At 35.9% G+C, this 12245-nt stretch overlaps 1 protein-coding gene across 6 annotated transcripts in view; it reads left to right on the top strand.

The window, feature by feature from the left end:
• The window catches only part of Rgs13 (regulator of G protein signaling 13), a 62641-nt gene that overhangs the window by 24487 nt on the left and 25909 nt on the right, over positions 1-12245 (top strand). For 2 of the 6 annotated variants that reach the window (XM_031384379.1, XM_031384382.1), the window contains 5 exons: positions 539-679; positions 1807-1880; positions 3133-3201; positions 7457-7526; positions 10470-10531. In XM_031384379.1, coding sequence (XP_031240239.1) covers positions 7462-7526; positions 10470-10531 — 127 coding nt within the window. In that variant the 5' untranslated portion in view covers positions 539-679; positions 1807-1880; positions 3133-3201; positions 7457-7461. Of the gene's footprint in view, positions 1-538; positions 680-1625; positions 1881-3132; positions 3202-7456; positions 7527-10469; positions 10532-12245 lie in introns of those variants that run through there. The other 4 variants (XM_031384388.1, XM_031384395.1, XM_031384374.1 and 1 more) reach the window with 4 other exon arrangements.

Below are 12245 nucleotides of genomic sequence, written 5' to 3'. Positions count from 1 at the left end.
TGCCAAGGTTGAATAAATTCAGCTATTGACAGTCTCACAGCACTCTTGAGAGTCTCAAGGGAACCCATGGCTCTATGTCATACTTAAACCACCTAGCCCTGGGTAGAGAAGTAAGATGCTAGTAAGATATAGGAGACATGAAGTTGTATGTAGACCTACATGTAACGGCATTCATGGAAGACACATACTCTACAAATGAGCAAAAGGCCTGAGCTATGTGACATAAAAGCCTTACCCTTTATGCTGTAGGTTTGCTGAACTTTTTATGTGCTTGAGCCTACTTTCCTCAAGCCTGGAAACGTATTTTGCCTTTAAAACTGTCAGGTTCTGTTGCAACAGTCTCTGTTCAACTGTTTAAGCACTATATAAAATTATTAAATAGCCCACAGAGAAATATTAAACAACAGCTAATTGTACATGTTTTAATTTTTATTACTTTGGACTTGACTGAAAGAGAAATAAAGGGCCGATCACTTGGGAATGGAAACAGAGTCACTTTCTGGTCGGCCACTGATCATTCTTCATTGTCATTTTTCAGTGATCACTTTGTGAACAATCAGTGAAACAATGGAAATAATCTCCATGTCCTTGAATTGATGAATGAATAATAAAATCTGGACATATATACATTGTAATTCTATTCAACTCTAAAGAGAAGCTGGAAATATGAGATTTGCAGGTAAATGGACAGAACTGGACAATATTATACTGTGTGAGGTAACACAGATCCAGAAAGACAAACATCTCATACCCTCTCTTACTTGTGGATGATCACTCGAAATCTTTGATTTGAGTATAAAACTTGGAGTAACCACAGAGGCCAGGAAAACAAAGGGGGATAGTGGAACAGGAAGGAGCTCTAGACAGGGGTTTGGTAAGACACAGGTTCCTAAATATTTCAAGAAGTCCTCAATAACATCCTATTCCTTCTTGCTATTTTATTATTATATTCCAGCATTTCTATGAGAGAGTTCTGAGAGTTCAACACACACACACACACACACACATACACACACAAAAATACTAGACATAAGACAAGGAGCAGTAAACATCTCCCTATAGTCTGCATATAGTAGATCACATCTGAAGCATGGTGTTCAATTCAATTCAAAGTTTAGCAGGCATATCAACAGACTGAATAACAACCAAATCAACAAACAAACAATAACAGTCAAAATACTGGCTCAGAGGAATAGCAGGGAGAACTACAAGGTTGAGCCGAAAGAGAGAGAGAGAGAGAGAGAGAGAGAGAGAGAGAGAGAGAGAGAGAGAGAGAGGAAGAGGAAGAAAGAGAGGAAGAAAAAGAAGAAGAGAGGAGAAAGAGAGAGAGACCTTAGATTGTTTCAGGTCCTTAATTGACTATTGTGAACAGGTTGCTGTCAATAGTTCCCATGGCTTGACAATAGTGTGTGCAATGGTAGCCTGTCCATTTGCACTCGGGTCTTTTTCTTTTTTTTAAGGGGATTTTCCTTTAGGCTGCACACTGACAAAAGCTGGACAAATTAATTATTCATAGGAGAAGTTTTGACTACAACAGTTGAAAATTCTCCAGAGCTGCTGCTTCCAGCCATCTGGACGTGTCAGATGTTCTGATAAGTTTAGATAAAAACCTCTTTTATCAGCAAGGCATGGCTATGCCACAGCACTACTTTCCATATTCAAAAAACCTCTCTTTGCATAGATATGTGTCAGTAAAACTAGAATTTCATAGCAGAGACCCGGAGTGCCATAGAAGGTAATTATACAGACAGTGGTGTGTTTTTATGCCAGGAAAAATAAAGTACTTGGTGTCTCGTGCAATTTCAGAGCCTGATTTCAAAAGGATCATCACAAGGAGAAAATAAAATGTAGCTTGGTAGACTGCTCCACAGGATATATTTGTGAGTATGAGATTGAGTAAAAGAGTTGGTAAAATAGAAGAATGTTGTCTTGATATAAATTCCTAGTGGAATTTATACTGACTTCAGTAGCTGAGCTGTAGCAGTGCATGTAATGTATTTCTTTCCAGGGAATAAACAAAATTGTAAATACATATTTCTTTCTCGGCTTAGATTTTCTGTACCTCAAACTAAGAATTGCTTTCTGTAAAAATTATATAAGCCAGTAGAAGATATATTGCACTTTAGAATATGTTCTTTTCATGTGGTTTTTATGTGTATGATAGAGATATAAAATCAAAAAATTAGTATTCCAATCACTGATCACTAAGTTATTGCTTCTATCAGTTTATTAGCTCTGTTAATTCTAGTGGGGTTATTTTTGTAATGTCTGTCAGAAGCCCTGTTAAATGTGGCATATTGAATGTCTTCCTTCCTTCATGCTGTGTCTAAGGACAACTTCACAAAATTACTGTTTTTTTTTTAAGGGCAGGAATTTTTGTACCATTGCAGAAAAGAGTTAGTCAAAATGTAAAGAAAGCAGTTCAGATTTTTCTAAACTGTATTCAACCTGCTAAGATACAGAAGAATCCGGTGGGGATATGTTATTGGGTTGCTTGTTTGAATGTGATCAGAAAGAGTTTATTGATTACTTGTCAGCACTAAAAGGGACAAATTTAAAATTTATTTATCTTTATTTTACTTTAAGACTTAATTTAAAGACAGGAGTATATATGAATCTATTTATGCCATAGTATGTCCAGGACGCCTAATATTAGCAGTATATTTATTAGTAGTCGATTGACGAAATGTGCCCCTCTTAAAATAATAGTTATCCAAAGAAAATATTGAAACATGAAGAACAACATTTACCCTAAACATATTATGCTTAAAAAGTTGTAAAAGTGGGGTTGGGCATTTAACTCAGTGGTGCTTGCCTAGCAAGCAGAAGGCCCTGGGTTCAATCCTCAGTTCTGAAAAATAAAAAAGAGTTATAAAAATACACACTTTTACCAACAGAGTGTAGAAAAGGGGGTCAAAAATTACTATGTAATTAAAATAATCATAAGACAAATGAAAACCAATGAAAAGACAGATAAAGTTCATTTCATGTATTCTATAATAATCTATGAAATAATGCAGAAGTTGTTGGTTGAAAACAAAGGTAAAGTACTTGTCCAAATCATTGCAAAATATTGTATTTCCACATGAATCTATCGACTTCCACTCATTTTTATCATTACTTTATTCTTAGGTTAATGGAATGTGTTTACATCATTGCACCAGCATGAGAAAAACAGGATCATCACTGATTTGAAGCCTGGTAAGTTTATCCACAATATAAATCAGTCTCACATCACATCAATTTATGTCGTCCTAAGCTGGAAACTCTTTTTTTACCAAAATAGAATTCAAGTTTTAGGGAGGATTTGTGGTTACCTTTTATTTTTTATTTGAGCTCTAATTTGAAAATGTAATTTAACTAAAGATGTGCTTAGCTGGATTTATCCAATAAAACAAATTTAAGTTTACAAATGGGGTACATTAATTTAAATGCTTGTTATGCTCATTTTAAAAATTAGAATTCATCATTTTTAAATACTGACTAAAGTTCCTCTACATAAACTTGAGACCACTTGACCCTGCCATTTCATATTTTGATGGAGACTAAAGATGAAGATGTACGATTTAATGACAGAATATGTGGAATAGCCACGATTTCTTTTTATTTCTAAATTAGAAGTATTTAGAGAATACTTCTTCTATCAATTCTTCATCCTCAGACTGTGAGTTATGTGTTCTTCATTTGGTCAAATGAAGTTCCAAAGTCTGTGTTTCTTCTCACTTTAGAGTTTTCACTTTACCCTCCATCTGCTTCCGAGCTTCCAAAACAACCTTAAAATATTTTGTTATTTTTTCTTTCATCTTTACTCTTTTTCTTCCCCTTCATGTTTAAGTGTTGTATGTTCTTTATTTCTCATTTTACCAGTGTTTTGCTTGGAAGAGGGTGTGAACTCAATTGGTCAATCTGACCTTTTTTATTTAAAATTAAATATTTATGACTTGTCTCTTTACTTCAATCTAGAGAACATGGCAAGATATAAAAGTGTTTGCCTTCATCCAAGCAAAGTTATGGTGCATGGTTATGAATCCTATAACAAATAACATAAAGGTGCACAGACATGTGGGTGGGCATTTAGTTCTAGAAATCTTAATGTACAAAAAAAGAGCCACAGGTCCCAGGCAGACCTGGAAACACACTTGCAATGCTAGGACAATCTCCACCAAGTCCTAACTTGATGAAAGCCAGAGAATATCATAGAACACAATTCATTCTGTGCTCTATGTAGTCTATGTATAATATGTCTAAATACTTTCTACAATTTAATCATTGGTAATTTTAAGACATTGTATTTTATTTATATTCTGTAATCTTTGTGACTTGGAACACATAAATAATATGAAAACAACTGCTACAAATGTTTATGGAATAATATGTGAAATTACTTATAATAGTAACTGATAAGTTAGAACTTTAAATAACATGTATATGTATTTAATGTATGTATATTTATAGTTATACAGCAATCCCTTCAAGTGTTTCCCAAGTAATGAACAGCTTGTAGCACAGACCATTGCTCTATATCAACCATATAACTAAGCACAGGGTACTGTTGATCTAGACCAAGCTTTGCTGGGATTAGAAAAATCAGAACTACATATCGGTTCTTGTGTGTTCTTGAGGTCCTGTAGCCTGGCTCGAGTGCCTCCACAGACCTCACTCTCTTGGTTTCCTTTGAACTGTGCATCTACAGAGAAGAGACAACTTGCACAATTATCTTCAAGAGCACAAACTTGGGCAACTGTTCTCTTACCTTTCTACTCTAGCACTTAAACTTCTGGCCATGCAAATCCTATCTTGTGGTTTCTGTCCTTCAGTATGACATATATTTCTGGAGGACCCTAAATACCTGGAACTGGCTCACCCAACTCCATCTTTGAACTAATCTCTAAAACAGTAAAGAAAAATGAGGTAGCAGTAAAAAATAAAAATAAAAGGAAAAAGAAACAGGATTTACAGAGAGTATATTCACATGTAGAAGAATCATCAATATTAATAAGGAAAAGTAGCCATCTGAGTTGAAATTTAAAAAGGAGGAAGGAATGTAGCCTGATAGCATGCATTCTTCCTTCCTACAAACAGCCTTGAGAAATACTACCTAAGTGACAGAGTACAAGAAGCTAAAGGTCAGATAAACCGGAACAGAAACTTTTTGCATGCATCTATTTTTCTAGTCTTCATTGTTCCACTTCAGAGAAGAGGAAATAGATAATCTGAGAGGTAAATTAATATGCCCAAGGTCACACAGCTAAGAAAAGCCTCAATTCAAGCATGTGTTATTCTAGTTTCAGAACCCTGAGCTATCTGAATATACCGCTCTCAGGGGCTCTGGGAAACCCCTAAAGACTAGTGCACCCCCGAAGTACTTCCACTGTGCATCTGACCTCAGTAACTGATGCACACTGACTGCTGTGGTTTTATCTGATTCCGTTATATCTATTAAGAATAGTATAATTTATAACAGATATATATTAGAGTTACAGAGATTATGAAAATATGTACGCATGGCTCTAGTAGATGGAGTGAAAAGACAATGAAACAAAATCAATTGTTGAAAGAGAAAGATTGAGTCCTTGTAGGAGACAAGGGAGAGTAGTTGCAGTAACAATGAGGGTGTTCAAGAATAAGTAAGAGATGTTAGGTATGGAAACTCGGCTTCACCAATAGAGTTCAGGGCTCCATTATATATAGCATCATTATAAATAGCCAGTCAATGTCCCAGTTCTCAAAACCTCAAGTTATTTCATTATAATCCTTAGTCAGATTTAAAAAAAAAAGACTTCTATTTTCACTGCTTTGTTATCTTAAAACTTTGATAAATTAATATTAACCACACTTTAAAATGCAACGATTTTTTCCCTGCATTTAAGGTCATCTAAAATCTAGCTGCATACACACATAGCCACATAATAAGCTTTCTTGTCTATGTATGTTACTATACTTACAATCAAAAGAAACATAATTAATTTTCCTCCCTCCCATTTGTTCCCTCATGTACATCTATTTGGTTTTCCAATGCTTATTCTATTACTTTTTCCACTTCTCTCAAGTCTTCTATCCACGGATGTCTTTTAGCAAATTCACACTGTCACACTAACAAATTTACTGGCACACACTACAAACATGCATGCTAGAACAATCGTGTGCAAAATAGTCCTGCCTCTGTATCCCTGCTGTATCATTCAACAACGTTCACAACAGATGGGAATGAAGGGATTGGCACTCCATTTTATTACTTTCTCCACCTTGTTGCTACCCAGTCTAATCCACACTGCTCATGAATGACATTCTAGCAGATCTGGCAGCATCTTTCTTTCCTGTCTTCAACTAACCATTACCTCCTAACCTTTACCTAAGCAAGCCCTCCTCCATTGTCCATCTCAGCATATCCAATTGGCTCCTGCTTAGATCCTACATTACTGGGATGGTTTCACTGACTATTCTCAACTCTGACTCAGTTCCCCCCTGTAGTTATACAACCCCCTATAAGAAAATCCCATGTTTTTTTTTTGTTTGTTTGTTTGTTTTTTATCTTGCCCATAAGGACAGGAAGAATAGAAGCGAGGTCTATGTAGATCACTCACTGCCATTGAGAGCTTGGCAGAGAATAGGAGTTCAAGGTGCTTTGAATGAGTTAATAAAGTCATAGAAGCTCACTATTGATCCTCAGTGTTTACTTCATATAAAGAGGCAAGTTTCCCTTCATATATTTAGGGAGCACTCTAAAAATAAGTATTATCCCAAAAAGGAAGCTTTAGAAGTTGATGAGTTCATTGTCAGGTATAGGTATATTTATAGTTACTAAACTATCTCCAGATTTCATATAAAACATGGATTCAATTATTCCTAGTATGTTTTTAGCTGTTTCATTCAAAGTCCCAAGTTTAAAAAAAGCCTACCATGACATGCATTGCTTATATACACTTAGCCTTGATTAAGTCAACTCTGTTAGAATTTCAAAGTTACAATGTCTAAAACTGCCAAAATTTATGAAACAATTACTCTTCTCAGAATGCACTTTTAAGGATTTTTTATTTGGCTGGTTATGCTATTTAATTTGACTAATTATAAGTTTTCCTTCATATATTTAGGGAGCACTCTAAAAATAAGAATTGTCCCCAAAAGGAAGCTTTAAAAGTTGATGAGTTCATTGTCAGTGGCTTCTAATTAAAATACAGCTCTCAGAGTTCTATATCTATGAAAAACCCTGTTATTAATGAGTAGGTGGGTAAGAGGAATTCCAAGGTCGCTGAGAAAGCTAATCACTTGTATTATGGAATATGTATGAAGTGAGTCATTTCTCCTATTCTTCCTTCCTGACCCATAGTGACATCTAGTAACTTTAGGAATTCATGGGTTTTTTTGTGATTTATGACTTTATATGTTCTTTGAAAATTGACTCTCACAAGCAGTCATTTTACGTGACTAAATTATATACCTATATACTTTTTTGTAGAAAAAATGAGCAGGCATATCTGTTGGATTTGTAAGCTATGCAGAGATGAATCTAAGAGACTCCCTTCAAAGTAAGTAGCTTTTAAATGTCATGGTCATTTAAAAGAATTCTTAGTCATGTGATAAATAGGTACATATCTAATTTAATATATTTTGCTCTAAATATATTTTGCTGAGAAAGTAAAATTTTCATTTACACATGAGAAACTCCACCAGAGAAGCAATCATGTGGCACGATTTCCATAATTAATGGTGTACACCTGAAAATTTGGTAACTTTAATGGTTTAGAGATATGTTACAAACATTCTTTACAATACAGTCTTATGGTGTTTATATTAAAAGTTTTTGTTTTTTAGTCTACCATATTCTCATAATTAAACCCCTCATAAGAAATGACAGACACCTTCATTCCATCCTGGGATTTACAAGAACGGAAGCCTATCAAGCGCTCAATCTTCTCTGAATGCAGACAAAGTTGTGATTGGATTGTTTGTTTCCTTGCTTTTTACAGTGTCTGTCTATACAGGCCAGGCCATCCCCAACCTTGTGATCTTACTGCCTAAGCTTCCTGATCTGGGATACATTTTATTGTAAAGACCCAGCCTTTCTCTCCTACCCCTACCCCCTGTGATCTGGTAGATTCAACTGTAAAGGGTGACTGAAAAGACAGCCAACAGTTGGGTTTATCACAAAGAATTCACAGATGATGGATTAACCCTGTTAGACAAACCTAGGTCTCACTGAAGACTTCCGTTGTGAACTCATTCTTGTAGAACATACTCTCTTGACCTATCTGATCTCCCACTAAAGCAAGAACCATCTCAACAGGTCACAAACTACGGCTTGGTGAAGAAAATTAGATGTAATGGTAGGTGATAAATACCAATGCTGAAAAATCTAGTGACCAGTTGAAGTTTTCTGAACCAGGCATTTATACCCATGGAGAAAGATAAAACTGAATGACAAAAAAATAACTTTCATCTACTGATTATCCCTGCTATTAGGCCTATCACAATCAGAACTTGGATTTCTTCTCTGCCTTGTAGATCTTCAATAGAAAGGAAGGGTTCAGGAAAAGAGAATTCATATTTATAAGGCTGCTTAAGGTCATTTGATATGACATTTTAATAACTCTGTCAGATGTAGAAATAATAACAAAACTGAGGTGTGGAGATGTATTAAGTCCTGCATCAGGATTGTATCCCCGAAACCCTCAGACTCTAAGCACCAATGCCGAGTTTCATAAAACCCCCATGTCTGCTTTTCAGTGCCTTCTCTGCCCAGAAAAAGGAAAAGGCACAAAACCAGAGAACTCCGATCAGGAAACTCAGGTTGATCAGCAAAAGTGCTTAAAGTAACCTTTAAATAATCTGAGTAAATCACCATCATGGGCCAGCACAAAATCTGTGACACAGAAAATAAGCAAGGGCAAATGATTTCAATTTCTCCAACCATGATCTGCATCTGTAAGACTCATAAATCTTGCAGGCAAAGACATCCTCTTCACAACAATTTCCCAACACAGTAATATTTTGTCCCCTTCACTGGAGATCTTAGTCTTTCCTCTACAAGGAAATCTGAGAGATAGAAAAGCATGCGAGAAAACCCACCTCCCACTTCCCACTTCAATCAATTGAAAGCATTATTATAGCTTATTCCTCTGAAGTTCTAGTGAGTGAAAAAGACAATGAGTCAGAAATAATTTCAGGCAAATGTTTTCTGAGAGCACCCAGCAAAGTGCACTGTTCAGCCTAGAAGCTAATGTGAAAGTCTCCATGAAGCTGGCAGGACCATCAGACTTGTTACAGGGCTAATATTGTTCCATGTTACTGGATCACTTAAGTTCTTTAAGCTTTTGTTATGTTCATAACCAGTTGATGCTGATGCTCAGTCTTAAAAGAATCAACATTCAGGCTGACTCTACCAGGCAGCAAGGAGCAAGCCTGGCTTGCATCTTCAGTTTTCTTACACCAGTGCAAAAGGTGGGAAGGCACACATGAAGCAGGAGCTGGATGCTGATGATTATATTAGAGATCTTGATATAGGAAAATAAAGTTATCTATGTGTAAGAAAGAAAGATCACTTGCCAGATACCTCATGAAGCTCACCAACAGAAAGCGAAATGAAGCATTCAAGCTAACCCCTTCAAGCATGGCTTTGTTCATTCTGTTATGTCCAGTGTAACCTGACATATTGTACCATCACTAAAGTTAAAACCTTCAAAATTCAATACATAAGTACATACATGTCAAATGAGAAACTGCAAACATAATAAAGACAAGATGGTACGTGAAAATGTGCACATAAGCTTTGTAGATAAACTCTGCATTCATTAGTTAAGTGGGTGCATTGTGACAGTGGTAGAAAAACATGAGACAATCCTAGGGAGAGACAATGTGGGAGTCTGTGCCTGGAACTTTCAAAGTTGTGCCTTCAATTGGTTTTCAGTCTGTTTCTGCTACCCTACAAAATTACCACAGCTACATTACCCTATTAGCCTGACTGCACATAGTTTTAATGGGGAAAAATAAGAAATACTCAGAATTTTCTAGACTAACTATGTAAGTTCTGAGAGGCCCCTTGTGGAATATTACACTGTCACCAAGATGTTCTATGTATGATTAATTTATAATTATAAGTTAAAGAGTAAGATCATACTAGTCACATATAAAATGGGTACAAGAAGATCACAGAAACTAGGCATGGAAGATGTAATTTCTTGGTTAAAAACACAACTATATACATAACAAAAGCTACATCTATCACAATTCTAATAGGAAACAGGAAACAAGATTACACATTTATTTTTAATATTTATTTTATAATCTCAACTATACATCTCTTATATTTTTCACAGTTTAAAGTTTAGTAAAAAATAAAACATTAAAAGTCAAAGGATAGTAAGCAATGTAATTATATTCTTCGATTATTCTCAATATAGCATAGACTTATTTAGTTCAGCAAAACTTTGATAATAATTTAGCCCAATCAGTGCTTTTGTTTCTTTTCAAAGCCTTACTTTGGACGAAGTTTTAAAATGGGCCCAATCTTTGGAAAGTCTGATGGCTACAAAATGTGAGTATGATGTACACGTCATCTTTTAATGAAGTGGCCTGTTTCACGTTCATAGCTGTGGGGGGAGGGGCACCAGATGACGAGTGTGGCTCTGCTGTCTGCCTTCTAAATGGCAACTGACACAGTTAAAAAAGGAAAACCTGAAAATAGTTTGTCATGCCAACCACTGTTATTTTCTTTGGTGTTAATTAAAACAAGATTAGTCACCGTGGGTCTCTATTCTTTACAAGTATATGTATAAAGCCCATTGGGAATATGCTGAAATAGTAACACATACTGAAATATACTGCCTTCCCATGGCTTGCTAAAGTTAGGGCTTGGAAACTATTAAAAAGTTGCTGTTCTAAGTGCTGTCAAAACTAACAACCAAATCAAGCGTCATTCTAAAACTGCGTGAAGCTCTTTAGTCTTTAATTCCAGTGGTTCTGGAATAATGGCACAATCATGAGAATTCAAGTGATACAAAGGAGAAGTCATAGCTATGTAGGCAAAAGCATAACTTTAGAAGCTCAATGCAGTTAATACAAAGGAGGAGGGATACTCAGGTGAACTGCCTATTATATTTGGAACAAAAAAAAAGGTAGATGATAGAAAATAATAATAACAAGAAGACAAGTTAAAAAAAAGTAGATGGTACTCAAAATTCTCCTGGACTTAGTTCCTTGCTAACAGTGTTAGCTTTATTAAATATCTGCTAACTTTTAACTATGAACTTAACCCTTTTTTATTAGATATTTTCTTTATTTACATTAAATATAAATAAAGATGCCGTATATCTCCTTTCCCAGTTTCCCCTCTGAAAAAAAGAAAAAAAGAAAAAACCCAGTTCCCTCCCTTCTCCCTCTTTTTACCACCCCACCCTGTCCAGCTTCCTGGCCCTGGCATTCCCCTAAACTGGGTTATAGAACCTTCACAGGACCAAGGGCCTCTCCTGCCCTTGATGACCGACTAGGCCATCCTCTGCTATACATATGCTGCTGGAGCCATTAGTCCCACCATGTGTACTCTTTGGTTGGTGGTTTAGTCCCTGGGTGCTCTGAGGATACTAGTTAGTTCATATTGTTTGAACTTATCTCTTTATTAGGAACTTCCCTGTGTGAAGCTCTCTGTGAATAATGAATTGTTCAGATCTCCTGACTGTGACCAGGAGATAACTGTAGTACTACAGCATTTCAATTAGTGGGTGCACATAATTATTCTAGACAGTACATCCTGTCACTCTTGGGAACCTCTGTGTTCCTAGGACACTACCTACTCTCACAGTCTCAAGAACATTCTTTAATACAACATCTGTTATTTCTGACTCGCAAGGTAATGGTGGGAGGTTTGAAATTTTGACTCTTGGCCTTTTTATTAGAGTTCCTCAGTCCCTCTAGCTCTGACTCTGAGGCTCTGCTCCTCGTGTTGCATATCTCCAGATCGGGGCACCACCTCATCACCTATATTGAGTTGTAAGCCACCCCACTGAAAATGTGTGTGCCATAATTTCTCTCTTTCATTCATTTGAAAGGAAGTTTGAGCTATGTCTTTTACTTAACATAATTCTCTGACATAACGTGCCAGCATGATCATGAATTAAATATTACATCTTTGCACTAAAATTTTGGTCAGAAGAACAGAAACTTGCCTGTTAGGTCAGCTGTCTTGATTGTTTTCCAAACAGGTTTTTTGTTTTGTTTTATTTCGTTTTTTGGGGTTTGGTTTGTTTTTTTTT

The sequence above is a fragment of the Mastomys coucha genome, unplaced genomic scaffold (assembly GCF_008632895.1).
Source record: "Mastomys coucha isolate ucsf_1 unplaced genomic scaffold, UCSF_Mcou_1 pScaffold1, whole genome shotgun sequence".
Lineage (NCBI taxonomy): Eukaryota > Metazoa > Chordata > Mammalia > Rodentia > Muridae > Mastomys > Mastomys coucha.
This window is presented reverse-complemented; position numbering and strand designations above follow the sequence as displayed.